The sequence below is a fragment of the Aotus nancymaae genome, unplaced genomic scaffold, assembly GCF_030222135.1.
Source record: "Aotus nancymaae isolate 86718 unplaced genomic scaffold, 86718_ANA_hifiasm-v0.15.2.pri h1tg000003l, whole genome shotgun sequence".
NCBI lineage: Eukaryota > Metazoa > Chordata > Mammalia > Primates > Aotidae > Aotus > Aotus nancymaae.
The window spans coordinates 67,646,176-67,673,006 of record NW_026988414.1 but is presented as its reverse complement, the minus strand read 5'-3'; the positions used below and the strand labels follow the sequence as shown (position 1 = coordinate 67,673,006).

General features: G+C 38.1%; 1 protein-coding gene across 3 annotated transcripts in view; it reads right to left on the bottom strand.

The window, feature by feature from the left end:
• LOC105716591 (sperm equatorial segment protein 1-like) overlaps positions 1–25,749 on the bottom strand; it is a 110,988-nt gene extending 85,239 nt beyond the window's left edge. For 2 of the 3 annotated variants that reach the window (XR_001107317.2, XM_012451346.2), the window contains exon 1: positions 25,557–25,745. Coding sequence is in view for 1 of the 3 variants with exons in the window: in XM_012451345.2 (XP_012306768.2) it covers positions 11,192–12,237; positions 25,557–25,620 (1,110 nt within the window). In the remaining 2 variants the exon portion in view is untranslated. Of the gene's footprint in view, positions 1–489; positions 12,238–25,556 lie in introns of those variants that run through there. The other variant, XM_012451345.2, reaches the window with a different exon arrangement.
• Positions 25,750–26,831: the final 1,082 nt, after the last annotated feature.

Genomic DNA, 26,831 nt, shown 5'->3' with positions numbered 1-26,831 from the left:
GATCATAAGCAAACCTTAACAATTTTAAAATAATTAAATCATACATAGTTTTTTCTCTGACTATAATAGACTCAAACTAGAAATGAGGATGGAAGGATTACAGTCAACTATCCCAACACTTAGAAACTATATAACATACTTTAAAATAATCCATGGGCCAAAGAGGAAGTCTCAAAGAGGAAAACATACACATGACCAATAGGTGCACAAAAAAGTTCAACATCATGAAATAGAATGAAAAATACATTAAACTGAAGGAAAAGAAAACACAGCATATCAAGAATTTTAGGACATGGCAAAAACAATGCTCATAAGAAAATGTATAGTGTTAAATTCATACCTTAGAGAAGAGAAAAAGTCTCAAATCAATAGTTTAAGCTCCAACACTAAGAATCTAGAAAAATAAGAGCAAAATCCCCAAAGCAAGCAGAAGAAATGATAAAAAGCAGAAATCAATAAAATTTAATATAGAAAAACAATAGAGAAAAATTAATGAAACAAATTTTTATTGGTTTGTCCTTTGAAAAGATCAATAAAATCCACAAGCCTCTAGCAAGACGGAAAAGGTAAACAGAAGACACACAAATTATTACCAGGAATGAAACAAGTTATATCACTAAAGACTGTAAGCATAAAAAAGATAAAGAGAAATATTACAAACAACTTTAAAAACATAAATTCGACAGGTTGGATGCAATAGACCAATTCTTCAAAAAAATAAACTGTTACATCTCAGCTAACATAATTTGAATAGTCCTAAAACTTTTAAGTAAATTGAATTTATAAATGTAAAAAATTCTCAAAACAGAAACCTTCAGGCCCAGATGGTTCACTGGAGATGATTCTACCAAATGTTGAAAGAAGCATTAACACCAATGTACAAAATCTCTTCCATAAAATAGAAGACAGAGGAATACTCTTCAGTTCGTTTGATAAAGCTAATATTATCCTGAAACCAGAGAAGGACACTACAAAAACAAAAAGCAAACTATAGGTCAGTATCCCTCATTAATACATGCAATAATCCATAATAAATTTTAGTGTACAGAATTAATCAACATATAAAAAGGAACATCATGACAGTATTAGTTTCCTAGGGCTGCCATAACAAAGTCACAAACTGGACGGCTTTAATCAACAGAAATGTATCCTCTTACGGTTCTGGGGGCTAGAATTCCAAAATCAAGGTATCAGCGGAGCCATTCTCCCTTAAGACTCTGTGTGGAATGCTTCCTTTCCTCGTTCTCACTTCTGGTGGTAGCTGTTGATTCTTGGCATTCCTTGGCATGGGACCACATCACTCCAATCTCTCCCTCTGTATTACATGGTGTGATGTCTGCATGTCTCTGTCTTCACATGGCATTTTCCTTTTCTTGTAAGGTGACACTAGTCACATTGAATTAGGGACCTTGGATTTGGCAATTTTTTCTTAGATATGACACCAAAGCACATGTAGCAAAAGGAAATACTGATAAATTAGACTATCTCAAAATTAACAACTTTGTGCCACAACCAGTACCATTAAGAAAGCAAAAAGACAACTGATGGAATGGGAGGAAATATTTGCAAATTATATATCCAATACAGAACCAGTATCCAGAATATATAAAGAATTCTTACGACTCAATAATAAAAGGACAGATAACTCAATTAAAAATAGGCAAAGGATCTAAATAAATATTCTTCCAAAGGAGATATAGAAATGGCCAATAGGCACTTAAAAAGATGTTCAACATCATTTGTTATTAGAGAAATACAACAAGATACCATTTCACATAGACAGTAATAAAAAAGACAGAAGATGACAAATGTCAGGGAGGATGTGGAAAACTGAACCCATCATACATTGCTAGTAGGAATGTGAAGTGATTCAGCCCCTGTGGAAAACAGCTGGGTAGTTCCTGAAAAAGTTACACCTAAAGTTACCATGTGACCCTGAATTTCCACATCTTGATATAAAACATGTGTCCACACAAAATGTGTTCATAAATGTTCACAGCCACATTATTCCTAATAGCCAAAAAGTGGGAACAACTCAAATGCCCATCAACTGATGAATTCATATACAAAATGAATATCTTTCTATTCAATGAAATATTAGTCATAAAAAGTAAACATATTTACATAAATAGTAGACATATGCTACACTACAGATGAACTTTGAAAATATTATGCTAAGTGAAAGAAGCCAGTCATAAAAGAATATATATTGTATGATTGCATTACATTAAATGTCTGGAAAAGGTAAATCCATAGAGACAGAACATTATTACCAGTGGTTGCCAGAGGCTGGAAGGCAAAGGAATGGGGAGTAATTGCTAATGGGTAAAGAGCTGTTTGGAGAGGTGATGAAGCATTCTGGAATTAGATATGATGGTCATGCAACTTTGTGAATATACTAAAAACCATTGAATTGTACACTTGAAAATAAATAAATGTTAAATGATAGTGATAACACCAAATACTGCTGAGGTTTCACAGAAACTCATACATTGCCGGTGATTATGTTAAATGGTACAGCCACTCTGGAAAAGAGTGGGCAGTTTCTTATAAAACTGAATATGCAACTGCCATACAACAAAACAATTGCACTCCTGGGCATTTATCCCAGAGAAATGAAAACTTGTGTTCACACAAACACCTGTAAATCAATGTTTACGCAGCTTTTCTTTTCTAGTAGCCAAGATACAGAAACAACCCATACATTCTTAAACACATAAATGGTTAAACTGTGGAGTACCACTCAGCAGTAACAAGGAATGAATTGATACATGCAAAAATCTTGATAAATCTCCAGAGAATTAAGCTAAATGGAAAAAAAATCAATCCCAAAAGATTATGTACTATATGATGCAATTCATACAACATTCTTGAAATGACAAAATTATGGAAATGGAGAACAGAATAGTGATTACCAGTGATTAGACAGGGAGGGGGGAAGTGGTGTACCAATAAAATGGCAACATGATTTTTATGATGATGGTGATGTTCTGTATCTTGTACCAATATCTATATTTTGGCTGTTATATTGTACTCTAAATACTACCATTTGGGTGAAATGGGGAAAGGGTACACTTAACTAGATCCCTCTGCATTATTTTTTACAACTATAAGACATGTGAAACTATATCACAAAATAAATTTAGTTTAAAAGCAATAGGTCATAAGAATAAGATATCAATCACTAAACACCTACTAGAATGGCCAAAATGCAGATCACTAACAACATTAAATGCTGGTGAGGATGTGAAGTAACAAACTTTCATTTATTTGGTAGGAATGCAGAAATGGTACAGCTGCTTTGGAAGACCGTTTGGCAATTTCTTGCACAGCTAAACATACTCTTACCGTATTGTATTAGTTCATTCTTGCATCGCTATAAAGAAGTGCCTGAGGCTGGGTAATTTATAAAGAAAAATCCTTTGAATATATACCCAGTAATGGGATTGCTGAGTCAAATGGAATTTCTATTTCTAGGTTCTTGAGGAATTGCCACACTGTCTTCCACAATGGTTGAACTAATTTACACTCCCACCAACAGTGTAAAAGGGTTCCTATTTCTCCACATCCTCTCCAGCATCTGTTGTCTTCAGATTTTTTTAATGATCACCATTCTAACTGGCGTGAGATGGTATCTCAATGTGGTTTTGATTTGCATTTCTCTAATGACCAGTGATGATGAGCATTTTTTCATGCTTGTTGGCCTCACATGTCTTCTTTTGAAAAGTGTCTGTTCATATCCTTTGCCCACTTTTGAATGGGTTTGTTTTTTTCTTATAAATCTGTTTTAGTTCTTTGTAGATTCTGAATATCAGCCCTTTGTCAGATGGGTAGATTGCAAAATTTTTTTCGCATTCTGTTGGTTGCCAGTTCACTCTAATGACTGTTTCTTTGGCTGTACAGAAGCTCTGGAGTTTAATTAGATCCCATTTGTCTATTTTGGCTTTTGTTGCCAATGCTTTTGCTGTTTTAGTCATTAAGTCCTTGCCTATGCCTATATCCTGAATGGTTTTGCCTAGGTTTTCTTCTAGGGTTTTTTATGGTGTTAGGTCTTATGCTTATGTATTTAATCCATCTGGAGTTAATTTTAGTGTAAGGTGTCGGGGTCCAGTTTCTGCTTTCTGCACAGGACTAGCCAGTTTTCCCAACACCATTTATTAAACATTTATTAATGGGGATAGCATTGAATCTATAAATTACTTTGGGCAGTATGGCCATTTTCACAATATTGATTCTTCCTGTGAGCATGGAATGTTTTTCCATCTGTTTGTGTCCCCTCTTATTTCCTTGAGCAGTGGTTTGTAGTTCTCCTTGAAGAGGTCCTTTACATCCTTCGTTAGTTGTATTCCTAGGTATTTTATTCTCTTTGTAGCAAGTGTTAATGGCAGTTCATTCCTGATTTGGCTCTCTTTAAGTCTGTTATTGTTGTATAGGAATGCTTGTGATTTCTGCACATTGGTTTTGTATCCTGAGACTTTGCTGACGTTGCTTATCAGTTTAAGGAGATTTGGGGCTGAGACGACAGGGTCTTCTAAATATACAATCATGTCGTCTGCAAATAGAGACAATTTGACTTCTTCCTTTCCTAATTGCATATCCTTTATTTCTTTTTCTTGCCTGCTGCTCTGGCTAGAACATCCAATACTGTATTGAATAGGAGTGTGAGAGAGGGCATCCTTGTCTAGTGCCAGATTTCAAAGGGAATGCTTCCAGTTTTTGCCCATTCAGTATGATATTGGCTGTGGGTTTGTCGTAAATAGCTTTTATTATTTTGAGATACGTTCTGTAGATACCTAGTTTATTGAGAGTTTTTAGCATAAAGGGCTGTTGAATTTTGTTGAAGGCCTTCTCTGCATCTATTGAGATAATCATGTGGTTTTTGTCTTTGGTTCTGTTTATGTGGTGGATTACATTTATAGACTTGCATAGGTTGAACCAGCCTTGCATCCCTGGGATGAAGCCCACTTGATCATGATGGATAAGCTTTTTGATGTGGTGTTGCAATTGGTTTGCCAGTATTTTACTGAATATTTTTGCGTCTACATTCATCATGGATATTGGCCTGAAGTTTTCTTTTTTTATTGAGTCTCTGCCGGGTTTTGGTATCAGGATGATGTTGGTCTCATAAAATGATTTGGGAAGGATTCCCTCTTTTTGGATTGCTTTGAATAGTTTCAGTAGGAGTGGTACCAGCTCCTCTTTGTATGCCTGGTAGAATTCGGTTGTGAACCCATCTGGACCTGGGCTTTTTTTGGTTGGTAGGCTGTTAATTGCTGCCTCAACTTCAACCCTTGTTATTGGTCTATTCAGGATTTTGACTTCTTCCTGGTTTAGGCTTGGGATAGTGCAAGTGTCCAGGAATTTACCCATTTCTTCCAGGTTTACTGGTTTATGTGCATAGAGTTGTTTGTAGTAATCTCTGATAGTAGTTTGTATTTCTGTGGAATCAGTGGTGATATCCCCCTTATCATTTTTTATTGCATCTATTTGATTCTTCTCTCTTTTATTTTTATTAATCTGGGTAGCAGTCTATTTTGTTGATCTTTTCTAAAAACCAGCTCCTGGATTTATTGATTTTTGAAGGGTTTTTTGTGTCTCCATCTCCTTCAGTTCTGCTCTGATCTTAGTTATTTCTTGTCTTCTGCTAGCTTTTGAGGTTTTTTGATCTTGCTCCTCTAGCTCTTTCAATTTTGATGACAGGTTATCAATTTTAGATCTTTCCTTGCTGCTCATATGGGCATTTATTGCTCTAAATTTTCCTCTAGACACTGCTTTAAATGTGTCCCAGAGATTCTGGTACGTTGTGTCTTCGTTCTAATTGGTTTCAAAGAACATTTTTATTTCTGCCTTCATTTCATTGTTTATCCAGTCAATATTCAAGAGCCAGTTGTTCAGTTTCCATGAAGTTGTGCAGTTCTGAGTTAGTTTCTTAATCCTGAGTTCTAATTTGATTGCACTGTGGTCTGAGAGACTGTTTGTTATGATTTCCATTCCTTTGCATTTGCTGAGGAGTGATTTACTTCCAATTATGTGGCCGATTTTAGAGTAGGTGTGATGTGGTGCTGAGAAGAATGTATATTCTGTGGATTTGGGGTGGAGAGTTCTGTAGATGTCTGTTAGGTTTGCTTGGTCCAGATCTGAGTTCAAGTCCTGAATATCCTTGTTAATTTTCTGTCTCATTGATCTCACATTGACAGTGGAATGTTAAAGTCTCCCACTATTATTGTGTGGGAGTCTAAGTCTCTTTGTAGGTTGTTAAGAACTTGCTTTATGTATCTGGGTGCTCCTGTATTGGGTGCATATATATTTAGGATCGTTAGCTCTTCTTGTTGCATTGATCCTTTTACCATTATGTAATGCCCTTCTTTGTCTCTTTTGATCTTTGTTGGTTTAGAGTCTATTTTATCAGAGACTAGGACTGCAACTCCTGCTTTCTTTTGCTCTCCATTTGCTTAGTAAATCTTCCTCTATCCCTTGATTTTGAGCCTATGTATATCCTTGCATGTGAGATGGGTTTCCTGGATATGGCACACCGATGGGTTTTGACTTTTTATCCAATTTGCCAGTCTGTGTCTTTTGATTGGGGCATTTAGTCCATTGACATTTAAGGTTAATATTGTTATGTGTGAATTTGATCCTGCCATTTTGATGCTAGCTGGTTGTTTTGCCCATTAGTTGACACGGTTTTTTCATTGTGTTGATGTTCTTTACCATTTGGTATATTTTTGGAGTGGCTGGTACTGGTTGCTCCTTTCTATGTTTAGTGTTTCTTTCAGGAGCTCTTGTAAGGCAGGCCTGGTGGTGACAAAATCTCTCTGCAATTGCTTGTTCGTAAAGGATTTTATTTCTCCTTCACTTATGAAGCTAAGCTTGGCTGGATATGAAATTCTAGGTTGAAAGTTCTTTTCTTTAAGGATACTGAATATCAGCCCTCACTCTATTCTGGCTTGTAGGGATTCTGCCAAGAGATCCGCTGTGAGCCTGATGGGCTTCCCTTTGTGGGTAACCTGATCTTTCTCTCTGGCTGCCTTTAGCATTTTTTCCTTCATTTCAACCCTGGTGAATCTGACAATTATGTACCTTGGGGTTGCTCTTCTTGAGGAATATCTTGTGGTGTTCTCTGTATTTCCTGGACTTGAATATTGGCCTGCCTTGTTAGGTTGGGGAAATTCTCCTGGGTAATATCCTGAAGAGCATTTTCCAGCTTGGATTCATTCTCTCCATCACATTCAGGTACACCTATCAAACGTAGATTAGATCTTTCAACATAATCCCATATTTCTTGGAGGCTTTGTTCATGTCTTTTCACTTTTTTTTCTCTAAATCTTTCTTTCTCATTTTATTTCATTGATTTGATCTTCAATCTCTGATATGCTTTCTTGTGCTTGGTCAATTTGGCTATTGAAACTTGTGTATGCTTCGTGAAGTTCTTGTGTTGTGTTTTTCAGCTCCATCAGGTCATTTATATTCTCTCTAAGCTGTTTATTCTCGTTAGCATTTCATCAAACCTTTTTTCAAGGTTCTTAGTTTCTTTGCATTCAGTTAGAACATGTTCTTTTAGGCCGGGCGCGGTGGCTCAAGCCTGTAATCCCAGCACTTTGGGAGGCCGAGGCGGGTGGATCATGAGGTCAAGAGATCGAGACCATCCTGGTCAACATGGTGAAACCCCGTCTCTACTAATACAAAAAATTAGCTGGGCACGGTGGCGCGTGCCTGTAATCCCAGCTACTCAGGAGGCTGAGGCAGGAGAATTGCCTGAACCCAGGAGGCAGAGATTGCGGTGAGCCAAGATCGCGCCATTGCGCTCCAGCCTGAGTATCAAGAGTGAAACTCCGTCTCAAAAAAAAAAAAAAAAAGAACATGTTCTTTTAGCTCAGAGAAGTTTGTTATTACCCACCTTCTGAAGCCTGTTTCTGTCAATTCATCAGACTCATTCTCCATCCAGCTTTGTTTCCTTGCTAGTGAGGAGTTGTGATCCCTTGGAGGAGGAGAGGCATTCTGGTTTTGGGTGTTTTCATCCTTTTTGCGCTGGTTTCTCCCCATCTTTGTAGATTTATCTACCTGTGGTCTTTGTATTTGGTGACTTTCGGATGGGGTCTCTGAGTAGACGTCCTTTTTTTGATGATGAAGTTTCTTCTTTCTGTTTTTCAGTTTTCCTTCTAACAGGCCCCTCTGCTGTAGGACTGCTGGAAGTCCCCTCCAGACCCTGCTTGCCTGGGGATCACCTGCGGCAGCTGCAGAACAGTAAGGGTTGCTGCCAGTTTCTTCTCCTGTTATCTTTGTTCCAGAAGGATATGTGCCAGATGTCAGCCTGAGCTCCCCTTTATGAGGTATCTCTTTGGATACACAGGGATTGGGGAGCTGCTTGAGGAGACAGTCTGTTCCTTATAGGAACTCAAGTGCTGAGCTGTGAGCTCCATTGTTCCGTTCAGAGCTGCTCTGCAGGTACGTTTAAGTCTGCTGCAGTGGAACTCATAACTGCCTTTTTTCCAAGGTGCTCTGTCCTGGGAAGGTGGGGCTTTATTTATAAGTTCCTGATGTGCTGCTGCCTTTTTTCAGATATGCCCTGCCCAGCAAGGTGGTAGCCTAGTCACAGTCTGCCAGCAGAGGCGTTGCTGAGCTGCCGTGGGCTCTGCCCAGCTGCTGTGTGAACTTCCTTGCAGTTTTGTCTATAGAGTTATAGTTAGAACTGCCTCGGTAATGATGGTCTGCCTCACTAATGGCAGATGGCCTCGGTAATGGCAGATTACCTCAGTAATGGCACACTGCCTCGGTTGTGGTGGACTGCCTTGGTAATGGCGGACACGCCCTTCCCCCCCACAGAGCTGGACCACCCTGGGTCCAGCTGTGCTTGCTGTGAAACTCTCAGTCCAAAGCATTTCAGATTGCTGTTCTTTGTGGGGGTGGGACCCGCCAAACCAGATCACCTCGCTCCCTGTTTCAGCTCCCTTTTTTTCAGTTGAATGGGTGGCTCTGTCTCCCAGGTGTTCCAGGCACCAGTTGAAACAGCCACCCAGATTTGTGTGAGTTTTTGTGTGGAGACTCGCTGCGCCAGCTGAAACAGCCATGCTGGAAACTCGGATTGGAAACATGGCACTTTTCAGCCTGGGAATCTCCTGGTCTGTGGGCAGTAATAACTCGTTTGGAAATGTGGTGATCACTCACCATCTGCATTGTTCTGGCTAGAGACTGCACTCCAGAGCTGTTCCTATTTGGCCATCTTGGGTCCCCTTGCTTTTTTTTTTTTTTTTTTTTTCCCCTTAAGACAGAAGTCTTGCTCTGTCTCCCAGGCTGGAGTGCAGTGGCACAATCTCAGCTCATTTCAACCTCCGCCTCCTGGGTTCAAGCAATTTTCCAGCCAGGCGGGATTACAGGTGCCCACCACCATGTCCAGCTAATTTTTGCATTTTTAGTAGAGACAGGGTTTCACCACGTTGGCCAGGCTGGTTTTGAACTCCTGATCTTAGGTGATCCACCCACCTTGGCCTCCCAAAGTGCTGGGATTACAGGCATGAGCCACTGTGCCTGGCCTGATTCTCTCTCTTAATTGCCACTTCTTTCCACCTACTCCAAGCAACATTTGGCTTGTGCACAGCGCACTTCTACTTTTGCCCACTTTCAAAACTGTAGCGAGTGGGTTTCTTTTTAAATGCTAATTTGATCATACCAGTCCTTTTTGCTTAAAATCCACCAATGGCTTCTCATTGATCATAGGGTAATGGCTAAAATATTCAATAATGCACTGAAAGCACCACAGGATTTAGTCTGACCTGGTGTATATGTCACCAGATCCATCTTGTGATGCTCTTCCTTGCCTTTCTACACTCCAGGTACTTCCTGAACTTCTCATCCTTATTTTTAACTCCAGTGTTACAACAGCATTCATACCTGCTGTTCCCTTTGTCTGGAATGCTCACTTTCTCCTTATACACACCCTAATCTTTCAGGCTACAGCTTAATTGCCACTTTCATGGGGTAACTTTCCCATTATTCTTGGTCTGAGGTCAAATATCTCACACCTTCATAACAGCTTATCACAACTAAAATTTTAAAATTTTTGAAATTATTTAATGTCTATCTTTCCTGCTATAATATAATCTCAAAAAGAAAAGAAAGTAGGTCTTATTTTTGTATTCCCAAAGCCTAGCATCTATCATGTCTTGCACATAGTAAAAGGTCAATAAATCTTTATCAAACTATGAATACATGTCTTGATAAATAAATGTGTTTGAATATAATACTGGTCAAATCGTAAACAGAATTACCTGAACCAAAATTATAATATTACATGATTAACCTTAATGGTATCAGTCATACTCTCTGATAAAAGATTTGTAAAGCTTCAATGTGTATGTACACAAGGAGAAGAAGTGAGAACTCCAAAAGTACTTAATGACAAAAGAATAAGGTTGTATCTTAATGTATTACCTAAATTTCAAAGGAGGCACACCTATATTCAAATAAAAGTTTGGATACAAGCCCCAAGTTACACTATTAAGATAGAAAACTCGCTGGGCACACTGGCTCATGCCTCTAATCCCAGAACTTTGGGAGGCAGATTGCCTGAGGTCAGGAGTTCGAGACTAGCTCTGCCAACATGGTGAAACCCTGTCTCTACTAAAAATATAAAAATTAGCCAGGCGTGGTGGCAGGCACCTGTAATCCCAGCTACTTAGGAGGTTGAAGCAGGAGAATCGCCTGAATACAGGAGGCAGAGGTGGCAGTGAGCCAAGATTGCACCACTGCCCTCCAGCATGCATGACACAGTGAGACTCCATCTCAAAAAAAAGAAAGAAAAAAAAGACAGAAAACTCAGATTATCTGAAAAAAATAATAAAGACCATACAATCCAAAATTTTATACTTTATGTATATACAATTATTTGAAACTAGTTATAGAGATCAGTCTCTTAATTCATGAGTAAATTTAATCTATTCAAGTAAAATTAAAGCTTAAACATTTTAAAGATCTTCACAACATTTAAAATCAATGAGAAAAAACTACAAACTCCTGAACCAAAATTTTATTTTAAATTAGGTTTTTAGTGCATATGAAAATTGTTGATAACATATGACACATTAAGATGTTGTCACATTGAACTACAATAGAAAATATTTTTATACAACTTTTGAAATTGCTAATATGTTTATTTCTCCTGTGGAAAAAATGCAGTTTGTTTAAATCAACTTTGTCATGGAATATCAAGTAGGTTTAAAATTTTTATATTATTGTTTAATAACTTTTTAATAAGGCTTTGAGTCTCCCCTTGATCTACACATAATATATATTTTAATATATTGAATACTGTAGCAGCTTTTTCTCTCATCTCCGGTGGAACACATTTAATATCTAAATATTCATAGAGCTTAAATCTAGAATTATACAGCATGTTAATAACAGTTTCAATGTCATCAGTTTTATTACTCGTTTGTCCTAGTGACAATAACTGGGATTTATACATTGCTTTTAATTTATGTTCTGCTGCTGCTGCTAGAGCAAGGCTTCGTTTTAGGTAATCTTTAGAGGCTTGAATATCTTCTCTATATTCCGGTTTGCTGGTGTCACTAAGTGCCTGTTGCACTCGTGAATTAATATCTAAAATTTTTTTCAAAATGTCATCATTATTCCAACTCTGTGGGTGTCTTCCAAATGTTGGTTCTTCGGGTTTTTCTACTACAGTTTTACCAGAGAGCTGAGGAACATCTTCTGATTCTGTAGACATCTCAATCCCTGTGCTCCTATAAAAAGAGGTGACAGGTGATTTGCATGAGGTGAAATATGGACTTGTAGATGATTCAGTAACAACTGGCAATATTTTTGGTGCCTCAGTTTGTCTTGCAGTTGGCTCCGGCTCTGGCTCCGGCTCTGGCTCTTCATTTTCAATATAAGGTTCCTCTGTGCGTAAAACAATGGAAACATTGTTTGGTTTGATCGACCAGAATGGGGTACTTTCCGTGTGTTTTTTCCTTCTTGTTTCTGGTGTGAAGCCTCTAGTAGGGAAAGTTGTACTTTCTTCACTCATAGGATTGATTAAACCATCATTCTCAGTTGAAGTGTCTCCATGTGTAATTATCTCCTTAAATTTTGATCCCTTCGATCTTACAGAATAAACACGTTTTGGAGAATTAGATTTTTTCTCACGACCTGACTCCCTAGTGGGAACACTTAGTATTAGGTTCTCTAAAGCTTGTATATAATGATTCAAGTTTTGTTCTTCATCAGGTGTCACAGTTATACCTTAAGGGAAAAAAATCAAATAAATAATAAGTAACATTTATTATTATATATGACACATTGGCAGAATCTACTGACCAAAATTTATTTCATATGCTATCACTTAAAAATTGAAATAAAGAACCAATAAGCAAAGCACTTTTGACACACAGTTAACTTTCACTTAAATAAACAAAATTATTTCTTCAGGTTCTTATTAAAACAGTTGAGTAAGATTATTGCAAAAGTTGCATATTAACACCATTCTTTCTACATTTTTGCTTTTATTCTCCCATACAACTTATGATTCAACAGGCAACTTATTAAACCAAAATTCTTGATTATGTCCTCTGACACAATGGTGTACTGGAGTAGGCTTATACTGGTTCACTAGAGCTCACTAGAGCCCATTGTTAGATTTTTATGAATTTTGTGAGCCAGATGTTATACACAGACATTTTTAAAAATTAACTTATTTACATTTACAAATAAATTATATTAAAAACAAATGTAATAAATACCCCAAACTCATCGCTTTCTAATTATTTCACTATTTTCTCTGCTGGTGAGGTTATTTACATCTAGTGTATCTGTATGATGAAAATGTAATATGATGGTGTGCTATTGTGCATCTCTACCTACCTGCTCAGTGATGTCAGCTTGATAGTTTGAAATCAACCATGGTGAGAGTATCTACGCCAAGTAAATGAGCAAATGCTACAAATCGGAGTTTCCTCCTCTCTCTCAAAAGCCAGTTTTAAATTTTTACCAGTATACTACTGCCTTAAACCCAACAAAGATCTAACTAAGTAACGTTTTACTGGAACCCAATTAGTCTTGTCCATTTGTTTATGTATTATCTATAGGTGCTTTTGCCTGCAACAGTAGAGTAGCCATGAGAGACCACATGGCCTGCAAAGCTGAAAATACTATCTGACCCTTTACAGAAAAAGTTTGCCAATTCCTGGTCTAAATCATCAACATTTCACTCTTAACAACAAAATGGTAGTTCTATTTCGTGAACCACTGGCTGCACCTTCCTTCTCCTCACACGCCCCTGGATCAAAAAAATATAAATATTCTTAACTAAAGTCTGATCAGGAAATATTTCCTGTCTTTTATTTTAAGCTTTGTTTTAGTTGACTTAAAAAGGAAAAAATACAGAAAAGACCAAAAAAAAGGCCAAGAGTATTGTGGGGGCATCTAATGTGAAGGGTCTTTTTTTGAGGGCTCTCCTAAAATATTTTGATAAGCAAAATTTAAAAAATGGTAGTTCTATTTATACTCCTATTTTGCAGCATCTGAGCAGTAAAGCCTCTCATTTCCAACGTGGAGAACAGAAAAACATCTGCAGTTCACAGGCAAAATATATGATACTATGTGAGTGATTTTTTAAAAGTATTATAAGGATAGCATCAAACTCTACTTTATGTTCTATGCTTTCTTTTTCACCTATCATCATCATTTGGATCTTAGGAGTATACAAGGCTTTTCTAAGCATTACATAAAATGCAGAATTTACTTTTAGAATCAAGATCTCCAGACAAGTGTGGTATCTTTTCACTACCACATTGGCTGAGTAAACTGTTCTCATTAAGAATTTTTTAAAATTTAGAAATACGCTTTTAATTTTGATTAAATGTCTATCTGGTCTTTCTAAGTTGTAGCAGAATAAAGAAGAGAGGAGAAACATGTAAATACAAGGCAATTTTTGAGTACTTTGTGCTTACCAAAAACCTAAATAAAAGTGCCTCCTGAACAGAAAGTTTATTACTTTAGCCTGCAGAGGGATGGTTCAGGTAGGAGTAATACATTAGTGTTTGGTAAAAAGTGACTTCCTTCCCTAGGTTAAATCAATTTGTATACTTGGAAATGGCAAACCTTAAAACTGCACAAAGTAAAATATCATGGTACTTAAAATCAAAATACTCTGGTTCAGGAGTATTTTAATACGTTAAACCATTAAATACAGTAAACCATTGAAAGTCACATTTAGTTGAACAGAATTCCAGAATATCTTAATATCTTACTGTCTTTTCTCATTTCTCCACATTAGAAATGAGAGGCTTTACTGCTCAGATGCTGCAAAATAGGAGTATAAATATAACTACTGGGTTTTTTTTGGCTTATCAAAATATTTTGTTTTAGGGGATCCCTCAAAAAAAGACCCTCCATATTAGATAGAGGCCCTAACAATACCCTTGGCCTTCTTTTGGTCTTTTCTGTATTTTTTCCTTTTTAAATCAACTAAAACAATTGGATGCTTAAAATAAAACTACTCCCAGAATTCCAGAATATCTTCTTATCTTTTCTGATGTGGTCACAAGTCAAGGAATGTGGGCAGACACCAGAAATTGGAAGAGGCAAGGAACATATCTTCCCTTGAGCTTCCAGCAGGGAGCATGGCTCAGCCTATGCCTTGATTTTGGCTCAGGAAAATGGATTCAAGACTTCTGGCCTCTAGAACTGTGAGAATAAATTTCTGCTGTTTTAAACCACCAAGTTTGTGGTAATTTGTCAAAGCAGCTACAGCAAACTAATATAGGAATATAATAAAATCTTCTGAAAGACATAAATATCAACAAATAGTTATAACATGATCTCAGATGAGAAGATTCAACATCATAAAGATGCTTAGATGTCATATCCTCTCTTTTAATTTATACATTTAATATGTTCCTTAAAATGTCAATAATTTTTTTCTAGAGTTAGAAAAATTTATTATAAAGTTTATTTGGAAGAACAAATAAGAACAGCCAGGAAAACAAACCCTAGTCTTATCAAATATTAAAATCAAATATTTAAATATGTTACAAAGTCTCTATTATGAAAAATAGTATAGCATTGGCCATGAATAGATGAATGGAGCAGAATGGAAAATACAGAAATAGACACAATTGCATATGGAAAAATAGCTCGCAATTTATGAACTATTCCGGCTAATAATTAAAGAAGCCATTTATAATTAAAATGTGATCATTTTGCAATAATTTTTTTTTTGAGATGGAGTTTTGCTCTTGTCACCCAGGCTGGAGTGCAATGGTGCAATCTCAGCCCACTACAACCTCTGCTTCCCAGAGTAGCTGGGATTACAGCCACCCACCACCATACCCAGCTAATTTTTGTATTTTTTAGTAGAGATGGGGTTTCACCATGTTGGCCAGGCTAATCCTGAACTCCTGACCTTAGGTAATCCACCCGCCTTGGCCCAGCAAAGTGCTGGGATTACAGGCGTTAGCCATCGCGCCCAGCCTTTGCAATAATTTTCTATAGCTGTGCATGTCTAAAAAGGTGCAAAATCAGACATTATGTGTTTCCTAATGGAAAAACACACTACCACCTATGAAGTAGTCTTGCAAAAACAAAAAGTCAAATCTGAATCCAGTAGGTCTCCCTAGATATAACTAACAATACAGAAAACACATAGGACAGCAAGGGAGATATTAAATTACACCATGGGGATATAATCAGCAAAACCTAGACTGTGGGAAACTAAAGGATGTATGACCCAGTTTCTTCAACAAATTGCAAGGGGAAAACAGAGATGGAGGAAGAACTATAGATTAAAAGAGAAAGAACAGGTATATTAGTAAGTTATATGTATAAATCTTACTTGAATTCCAATTCTATCAAACTGGAAAAAGAGAAAGACAATCAGAAAACACTAACCAGATATTAGATAATATTAAGGAATTACCATTATAAGTAAACAATTACATTGTTTTGTGTTTTGTAAAGTCCTCATATTTCAGTGCCTCATGCTGAAATATTTGCTGATAAAATTATATGATGTCTAGAATTTGCTTCTAAACAATCCAAGCCCAAGAAATTGAGAAGGGTGTTCAGGGAGGTGAGAGGAAAAGGAATGTGGGTAGAACTATCAATGAAATAGGCTTAATCATGAATTAATAATAACTAAAACTAGAAATCACCACTAAAGAACTTACCCATGTAACCAAAACCCACCTGTTCCCCCAAAATTATTGAAATGATGATAATAATAACTGAAGCTTTTATAAATATGTGGAGATTATACAATTCTTTGTACTTGTGTATATAAATTTTTCCATAATAAAATTTTAATATGAAAAAGATTTTAATTCTGAGCAACCATCATAAGCAAATCTAAAATGTATAACCAACAAAGGTTTCAATGCTTTTAAAAAGACATTGCCATTAGATTATAGTCTGCCGAACACTTGCTTTGCAAACCATTTAGCTTGCTTCTTCTCAAAGTAGCAAATAAGATACTAGGTAGATATTAGGTGAGCTAGAGTGTCAAAGAACAGGAAAAGGAGATACTTACTACTAGTTGATTCCTTAACAAGCTGAAATACTTATTATCCGCTTCTATTGTTACTCAGGCAACACCCAAAAGCCTGTTCTTGGCTGCCTAGCAACAGAGTGCCCTACCTCCTATCTCTGTTCTTCATGTACCCTTGTTGTTAAATCCATCTTCTCTCCATACACCTTCTACCTCCTGCTTTTGTCCCCTAAAACATCTCCATATTTCATGTTGACCTTCTCAGTTCTACTAATCAGATCTGCTCTTGCAAATCAATTTGATCTTTATAAAAATGTTTGTAGTTAAGGTAGTAAAAGATAGTGGAGCCTCAAATATCCCTACAGATGGCCATGGCCACTGCGAAAACCTGCTTTTCTCTATTCTTCAGGAGGTGCTAGAAAGCCGAACAAAATTCAAATTCTTACAAAGAACAGACAATCCTGCTAGAAATTGTGTTATTATACTTGGATATTCATAGTCTATACTGGCATAGTTAATAATATCCCATCTATTTTTACCAGTAAGTGATTAATGAAAACATGGCAGTGTCCTAGAACATAGCTATGGCTCAAGTAAGAATCTCCAGCTTGACAAACCATTGATGCTGCCTTCCAGTGCCTCTTGTAAGCAGGATGGCTAACTCCTAAGCAGGCTTGAGATTTTGCTGGAATCTCAGATATGAGGCCGGCAGGTGAGCCTGAGGTTGCTGGCACTTCTCTTCTTAAAATAGTACAGGAAGAACTGTCACACAACAGAAATGATAAGAAAGTAAATAAAGCGGTACTAAACAACTGTAGGAACAAAAGTGGCAGGAAATCTGAAGGGGAAAATGGACGATAATGATTTAAAAGATCCTAATAGCTTCCACTAATTGAATGATCACAATGTGGCAGGCACTATACTACAAGCTTTAAATGTGAGAAGTACTTTGTCAAAGAAGAAAAGGAAGATGCTTAGAAAGGATAAGCAATTTGCTTAGGATTATATTCAATTTATAAGAAGTAAGGATGGGATTTGAACACAGGCTGCCTTACTTCAAAGCAGGTGCAAGTAACAACTACACAATGTTGTCATAAAGAAATGACAGAAGGATGCTGGCAAAACTGTATTAGTGTTATGATAAAATTATTCTGCAGGGAAAGTACTCTATTTAAAAATACATGTGAACATTAAATACAATCAAATAAATAAATACAATATACAAAACTGTGCTGTCAACTGGACCAAAATATTTTAAACTACATGTGAATATTAAAATTAAATTAAATTAAATATGGCCAAATCTTGTTCTATCATCAAATGGACCAAAATGCATTCTTTTCGAACATTAAGATGTATCCAGTAATATCGAAAACAATCCAAATACAATGTTTTCTTACCACAAAGTATGAGTAACTGACAGTCAATGACTTAGAAAAAAAATCCAGTTCACACAGAAATAAAAGGCAAATTAATTACTTTTGAATTTATTATGAGGAAAATAATAAAATCATGATTTAAAATAAGCAATGAAATATAAAACTTCAGGCTGGGCATGGTGGCTCACACCTGCAATCTCAGCATTTTGGGAGATGGAGGCAGGCAGATCACCTGAGGTCAGGAGTTCAAGACCAGCCTGTCTAACATAGTGAAACCCTGTCTCTACTAAAAATACAAAAATTAGCCAGGCATGGTGACATGTGCCTGTAATCCCAGCTACTCTGGAAGCTGAGGCAGGAGAATCCCTTGATTCCAGGAGGCAGAGGTTGCAGTGAGCCAAGGTCATGCCATTGTACTTCAGCCTGGGGTACAAGAGTGAAACTCTGTCTCAAAAAATAAATAAATAAAATAAATAAATTTTTAAAACTTCATTCAGTAAATAATACATGTGAAATATATTTCCTTTTCATAGAATGACCAATTAAAAGATGAAGAGAAGGGTACAAAGAATAATGTAAAAGCCAATTTGCGTGAAAACTTGCGAAAACTCATTGTTCGTAAAAGATATGCAAATTAAAAACAATTTTGGTTTTGCCAGTCAAGTAGGCAAATTTTTTTTAATTATAAAACCTAGATTGGCACGTGTATATGTTACTTCCTTAGTGAAGTAAGTTCCATCCTACACAGAGAGGGGAACAATAAAACCCATTTCCCATATCCCCTATTGCCTAGCCCCTGGAGAACACACAGCATGGCCTGTTGAGGGATTGGGGGTGAGGGAAGGGAACTTAGAGATGGGTCAATAGGTGCAGCAAACCACCATGGCACACATATACCTATGTAACAAAACTGCACATTCCGCACATGTATCCTGGTTTTTAAGAAATAAAGAAGGGCAGGGCGCGGTGGCTCACGCCTGTAATCCCAGCACTTTGGGAGGCTGAGGCGGGTGGATCACGAGGTCAAGAGATCGAAACCATCCTAGCCAACAATGGTGAAACTCCGTCTCTACTAAAAATACAAAAAAATTAGCTGGGTGTGGTGGCGCGTGCCTGTAGTCCCAGCTACTAGGGAGGCTGAGGCAAGAGAATTGCTTGAACCCGGGAGGCGGAGGTTGCAGTGAGCTGAGGTCACACCACTGCACTCCAGCCTGGCACCTGGTGACGGAGTGAGACTCTGTCTCAAAAAAAAAAGAAAGAAAATAAATAAATTCCATCCTTACTCCCCTTTTGATCCCTAAATCCTTCTTTAGTCTCTCTCTAGCACACTGACCTGTTCTTTATAGAATTTAGACAGTTCTAACTGTATTTGTTTGTTTAATGTTTGTTAACTGCTACACTTAGTAAGCTCTTTGAGAGCTGTGACACATCTACTTTGTTCATTATTTCCTCTGTTCTACCCATGCCTAGAACCATACTAGACAGTCAAAAAGTATTTGTTAAATGATTTACTGAATGAACAGAATGCTGGAAAATATGTAAATTAATTGCACCTCTAGTAATTTATCTTAAGAAAATAATCACAGGTACAAACATTTCTGTAGAAGAATACAGAGGACGAAAACTAGACTTCATGTTATGTTTAAAAATAAATCTGCTAGTCTAAAAACTATCACATGGGGGTGCAGTTTCCCTAATTGTCCAATAATTATTACAGAGAAAATTTTAAATGAATAATAAGAATTTTCTTTTATTTTAGGCAAAGTAGGCAGTTTTTTAAATAATAAAAGACACAGCTTACTATGTGTTTTTAAATTTCTAAGTGTTAAGTTTATATAAAATAACATCATAAACATCACAGTGAAATAGTTCCAGTTCTCAGAGAGCCCTCATCCTTCTTATAACTACCCCTTACTAAACACCTAATATAAGTTTAGATCACATAAACTTAAGTCCTACTAATTATCTTTCATTGAATTCTATAAATCTCTAAAGTAACACTGCATTACCATAATTTTAATGTAAGTCACAATCTTAATATTAAAATACCTTCATAATTTACCTTTTATTTCTCTTAAAATATGCAATTCAATGGTTTTTCAGTATGTTCACAGAGTGGTCCAATCGCCACCACAATCTAAGTTCTATCATCACCCCACAATAAAACCCATTTCCCGTAACTCCTATCGCCCAATCCCTGGACAACCACTAATCTACTTTCTGTACCTATGTATTTGCCTATGCTAAACATTTCATATAAATGGAATCATATGATACATGTCCTTTTATGAGTGGCTGCTTATACTTAGCATAATGTCTTCAAGATCATCCATGTTGTAGCATGTATCAGTACTTCATTCATTTTTATGGCCAAATAATATTCCATTGTATAGATACACATACATTTCTACTTTGCCCTTGGCCAGTAACCTTGATATGGCAACTGCTGATTGCACCCAAAATTTAACCAAGAATTACAGATGCTCATTTTGTTAAAGATTTGACTATAACTAGGATTTTTATTACAATAATAGTGAAAACAGAATGGCTTTATCCATAAAGAACTCATGTATATAAAACTTAAACATATACCCAAGCATCCATCACTTATAGATGGTCCACACTCTGGCTGAATGTCCATAACCTTGAAGAACAAATTGCTTGTATTTTCTATACATGTCACGAAGTGGACTCACAAAGAATAAACTTCCCTTATTCTACGGCAGTTAAGTGCTAAAGTAAGAATAACTGAAAGCTGTCACCATGTAAGAACTACCAGTTAAAACATGAACACCTTCAAATTAAAATGAACTTTAATGAAGGTTAAAATTTTAAAATGAACTGAGCTGAAGTACTGTATTTCCAACTCAAAGTAGTAATAATTGTGCTTGATTACGGAGGTGTACTCAAGGAATGGTCATAAAAGGAAATATTAAACCTTGTTATTCATCCAACAATTTTCCTATAATTATTATTATTCAAATCTTAATTTTTGCTGACAGGTAAATAAACAAGTAATTACGTTCATATTAATCAGGTGTTTCAGTTAAAGAAATATAACTTTATGACTTTGAACTTCCTGGTATTCATGTCCTTGGGTTGTGTCTTCCCACACTGGATATGGGCTTGCCGCATGTGACTCATCTTGGCCTACAGGATATTAGCAAGTCTGATACAGCATAGGCTTAGTAAAAGCAACCATGTTGAGGCTTATAAATCTCCCTCTTGGAAGCAAACTTCCATGGTGTAAAGAAACTTGGGCTAGCAGACTGAAAGATACGAAGTCATGTAAATATCCTGGAGAATGAGAGGCCATATTGGATATTCCTATCCATTTGAACGTCCAGCTGAATGCAGCTGCATGAATGACCTCAGCTATACCATTTGAAACAGAGCTGCCCAGCTCAATCTAGTGAACCCATAGAATCATGAAAAATGATAAATTTGGGGAGCAGTCTTTTTTTTTTTTTTTTTTGAGACAGAGTCTCGCTCTATCACCAGGCTGGAGTGCAGTGGCGTGATCTCAGCTCCCTGCAACCTCCGCCTCCCTTGTTCAAGCAATTCTCCTGCCTCAGTCTCCCAAGTAGTTGGGATTACAGGCGCACACCACTAGGCCCAGCTAATTTTTGTATATTTTAGTAGAGATGGGGTTTCACCATGTTGGTCAGGATGGTCTCGATCTCTTGACCTCGTGATCCGCCCGCCTCGGCCTCCCAAAGTGCTGGGATTACAGGCGTGAGCAGGCGGAGGAGCAGTCTTATGCCACAATAGACAACCAAAATAGCCTCATTAAATTATGTTACAATTCTAGTTTGGATAAAGAGTTAAAAATCAAGACATATCCTATGAGTAATGTTATAATTGGAACCAAAATAAACTCATGACTTTAAATATTTCTCTTCTAGTTCTGTTCACTAAAATGACAAAAATAACAGTATTACCCCACTGCACTAGTCTAGTATGTCTCACAGGCACTTCGGTCTCTAACACCATGTTCTACATCCCCCTGGAAAGACGATTTATTCCATTCAGAGTGAGAAAGACACAGAATGGGAAAGACACAAAGTGGGCTTGGAACAATCAGTTAATGTCAGAAAACAAGAAGTCTTTAGAAATATATGGGATCCTATCAAAAGAACAAGAGAGGACAGTTCACAATGGCTTTAAAGGGTCAAGGTATGAATATTTGAGCCTCAGAAAAAATTATACTTAGGTTAAATAAATTGTACGTTTTTAAAGTGCTTCAAATATATTATATAGTGATATTAAAAGAAATCTTTTCAAATCACTAGTATTTTATTTGGATATGAAAAATTGTTAAGTTTAATTTCACATATATTATCAAGAGATTAAAGTATATCCATTTAAGGGATAATATGGTCAAAAGAACAGAAAGACATGACTTTTTTTTCCCCATAAAACATTAATGGACAGGATAATGAAACTTCCTGCTACTGCCCCACAGGTTATCTCTGGATACTCACCCATTAGATGACATGCTTCTCATTATCTCAAACATTAATGAAGTGTGTCATGACATTTCATTCACAGGTTTGAGAGACCCTCCTAAGTGCTATAGCCTTGGCCACTAACAGTGTAAAGTGAACTTGTAGCACCAGAACCCAGTGTTATATTTAGAATGTACTTGAAATAAAAGAAGTCTGCTTTTCCTTTGAATTTATTTGGTGATAGAGTCAAACAATTGTTGCTGGTTGCTGCCTTATTATTTCCCTTGCCTTGTCTGGTTCATTAGGATAAAATCCTTCCTAAAGACAATGACAGAAGCCAAAGACTGACATACTGAGCCTTCTTATAATAACAATCTAGAAATAAAAGCTTTTGTAATCCTAGACTAAAACCAGTGCCATTAACCCTATTTTTCCTAGTCTATACCAAGATGATCTACATGATCCAATTTATTTGGGAGATATCCCAAAATTAATATTTTATTTATATTTAAAATGCTAAATTATGCAAATTTTGATTTAAATGCTAACATATATTAATATTAATATACTTTAATTTTATTTTTAATATTAGTTTGCACTCCCAGCCCATGAATATTTGATGACTTAAAATTATAAAAGGCAAATTATATAATTTTAATAGTAGTTGATATCATTTAAATACGTAACTATTAAGTTAATATTACTTTAGAAGTTACTGTGTTTTTCTTTTTTTGAGATGAGGTCTCACTCTGTTACCCAGGCTGGAATGCAGTGGTGCCATCTCAGGTCACTGCAACCTCTACCTCCTGGGTTCAGGTGATCCTCCCACCTCAGCCTCCTAAATAGCTGGGACTGCAGGTGTGCCTCACCACATATGGCTAATTTTTGTATTTTTTGTAAAGATGGGGTTTTGCCATGTTGCCCAGGCTGGTCTTGAATTTCTGCACTCAATATGCCTGCCTTGGACTCCCAAAGTGCTGGGATTACAGGCATAAGCCACCGCACCCAGCCTGTACACTTTTTTTAAAGCAAAAAGAATTCTCATTAAGAAGTTGCACAGTATAAATACATTAAAGAGGCATGATTTTAAAAATGAGAAAGTATTTAAAACTATGGAAAAATCAGGTACAGGAAACTGACCATATCAAATTTTATACAGTAAAAAGCTGTTTATCCAGCCCCATCAGGGTGTGTGGGTGTGTGTGTGTGTGTGTAAATGAGTGCCAACTTCTGTATACCCAAGTGGCATTTATGTCTAACTGAATTTAAATTAAACAAATACTAGCCAAACTTGGATTGGGCCAATACAAGAAGTACTGAGGTTTCAACAAATGCAGTTACTTAATACACCCATGATGTTTGTGTAATGTAACCTCCAAACTGGCTAGTAGTCTAGAAACAATGTGTCAAAGGTGCACTTTTCATTATAAAAACCTATGTGCCTTATCTTTTGCATCTTGCCAACAATCGTTCGAATAGTGGCCATATGAAAGAGTGCATCGCTGATTTACATAAAGCTCAATTATATACTTATTATCGTATACTTATTTTTAAAACAAAATTTAAATTATTTAGAGAAAAGAGAGATACAAAGAAAGAGCCATGTACCACGGTCTGCTCTATATATTTCTTAATCCACTCTGTAAAAGAGAGGTAAATTACATTTTCCATGACATCTTCTGTAATTACAACCTGTATATAGTTTACTCATGTCTTATAACATCTATATATTCAACACAAAATCACCTTTTTTTCTGAGAAGTGTTTTTTCATTTCCTACAACCCTTTTCTTTCTTCCCAAGAAGACTTAGGGAACATGGTACAAAGAAAGAGAACAGGCCGTGAAATTATGGTGTTAGGCAAGAGAAAGTGCTAAGTTAAGTGGCTGTCCAGGGACTCCTACCCAGCAGCCCCCGAGTACTGCGTGACAGCGTTAAAATCATTTCAATTAAAGTCTCCATATATGTTAGTCACTTGTGACTTGCTGATCTACAACTATCAAAATGCAATAACTGGTGTCAGTAATAATGACCATCAGACACCAAGAAAGGACAGTAGCATCTTCATTATGTTCTGGTCCTTTATGCCAAGGAAGAAATATTTTATAAAACTTATTAAAAACAGCTACAAATTATAAGTGCTAGTATTTAAAGAGCTAACTTTAGTTTTAGAACTTTTCCCACTACTATTCATGATAATTTAGATTGTGTCGTATTTTGTTTTTAAATCGATTTTTAACTATGATCTTTTAGCAATTCTGAAACATAGATCTGCATAATCAGCATGCACAATACTACTTTTTTCACACCTGTTAAATTGGATTTATTAAGTTAAACCAAATTCCAACATTACTAAATGCCACAGTGAACTAGCTAACTGGGTAAGCCTCATCTACCTGACTTAAATACTAAGTGCTCAAGGTGCCCACATAACTCTATTAGTAAAGTCTTAGTGCCCCTGAACTTGAGTTTATTGGTTTTCAGCTTTTGGGAAGGGACAAAATTGCTTTTTGTCAAGTTGTTATAATCCTGCTTAACTAAGGCTTTGAACACCGTGTGCACATGCGTGCTCTCTAGGAATGCATCATCAGGTGAGTGTCCCAGACCGCGGCCCACAAACCACATGCTCTCCAAGTTTTACTGCACGGGTCAACCTTTTTCTGTACAGGGCCAGAGAGTAAATACTTCAGGCTTTGGAGGCCAGACTGTGTGGCAACCACTTAACCCCGCCGTTGCAACGCGGGAAAGCAGCCATGGGCATACATAAAGGAATGAGCGCGGCTGTGTTCCAGTAAAACTTTATTCACGAACAATAAAATGTGAATGTCATGCTTTTCCACACGTCATAAAGGACCACATTTCATATTTACATTTGAAAATGCAAAAAGCATGCCTAGCTGGCCAGCCACTCGACGACGTGGCCAGCAGGCGGCAGTCAGCCAACCCCCGCGCCGTCACACGCCCACCAAAGGCTGGGGAAGGGCCAAGGGGCAGAGGCAGGCGTCTGGCGAGGTGAGGGGGACCCACCCGCGCCCACGGCCTGCCGGCGCCTCCAGTCAGTCTGGGCCCCGCCGCCTGAGTCGCTGCGTTCCCTGACCAGGAGAGGAGAGGGACAACCCTCGGCGTCGAGGCCAGGACCCTGGACAGGGGGAGGGAGGCGTGTAGGAACAGGGAGAAGGAAGGGCCAGGCTTCGGGGTCGCGGAGCCCGGGAGGTTCCCCCAGGTCCGCTGCCGCCTCAGGCCGGTCACTCACTCGGATAAGCCGGCACAGACGAAGGCCATAGCAACAGCGCAACTAGAAGGACTAAGGGCTCCATGGGCGTCGTCCACAGCACTCCACCATGCGACCGGAACGTCCTGGGGCCACCAGGCTGGGAACCTCAGGGCCGACAGGAGAGGTGTCAGCTGCGGACCTTCCTGCCTCAGGCCCTGAGACGCCCTGCAACCGTTGTCCGCAGCGCGCAAGCGCAGCGGGGTCGGGGAGGGGAGCGCGAGCTGCCAAGGCCCGCCCCCTCCTGGGGCCGCGTGCTGGAGGCTGGGGACCGCGTCCCGCCCCTTCCCAGTGCGCATGCTCGCTCCGCCTTCGTAGGTCCGGGCCGAGCGCGAGCTGGGAACGTCTCGACGCCCGGCTACTGCGTGCGCCGTGAAGCCTCGGGGCGGGCGGGGCTCGGCCCATCCTGCGCGCTGGGGATACAGCCGTGGCCAAAACGCGGTGCATGCGAGGAAGGAACTGTAATGAGAAAGGCAAATAACCTGGCAGTTACCGCAGCGTGAAAGGTCTGTAGTGGGGAAAGCACTAAGTACTGCTGCAGACAGTAGAAAACCACTCCCTGAAAGCGGATGGGGAGCTTAGCTAAGTGGAGGACAGCATGGAGCGCTCCAAGAACTGAGCATAGTTCTGGCGAGTTGCACTGCTGGGGCTGGGAGGGCAGTTGTTGGAGGCCAGCGGGGAGAGGTAGGCAAGGGCATTAAAAACACATTGAGGGCTTTGGGTGTTTTTGCTTTTCAAAAGATCACATTCCATTTCTTTGACATTCTTAAAAAGGTGGGGTGAGGGAGAGTATGACTATGAAGGGATAACATGAGGGTGGGAGGGTGATGGATAGCGGTGGCCACGAGAATCTATACATGTGTTAAAATTCACAGAAGGCCAGGCACGTGGCTCACGCCTGTAATCCCAGTACTTTGGGAGGCTCAGGTGGGCGGATCACCTGAGGTCAGGAGATGGAGACCAGCCTGGCCAACGTGGTGAAACTTCGTAACTACCAAAAATACAAAATTAGCTGGGCATGGTGGCGCACACCTGTAGTCCCAACTACTTGGGAGGCTGAGGTAGGAGGATGGCTTGAACCTGGGAGGCAGAGGTTGCAGTGAGCCAAGATCATACCACTGCATTCCAGCCTGGGCAAGAGAGGGAGACTCCACCTCAAAAAAAAAAGAAAGAAAGAAAAGAAATTCGCAGAACTGCACATCCCAAAGAATCTGTTTTTCTGTGTGGTTATTTTTAAAAATTCACATAGACTCATCT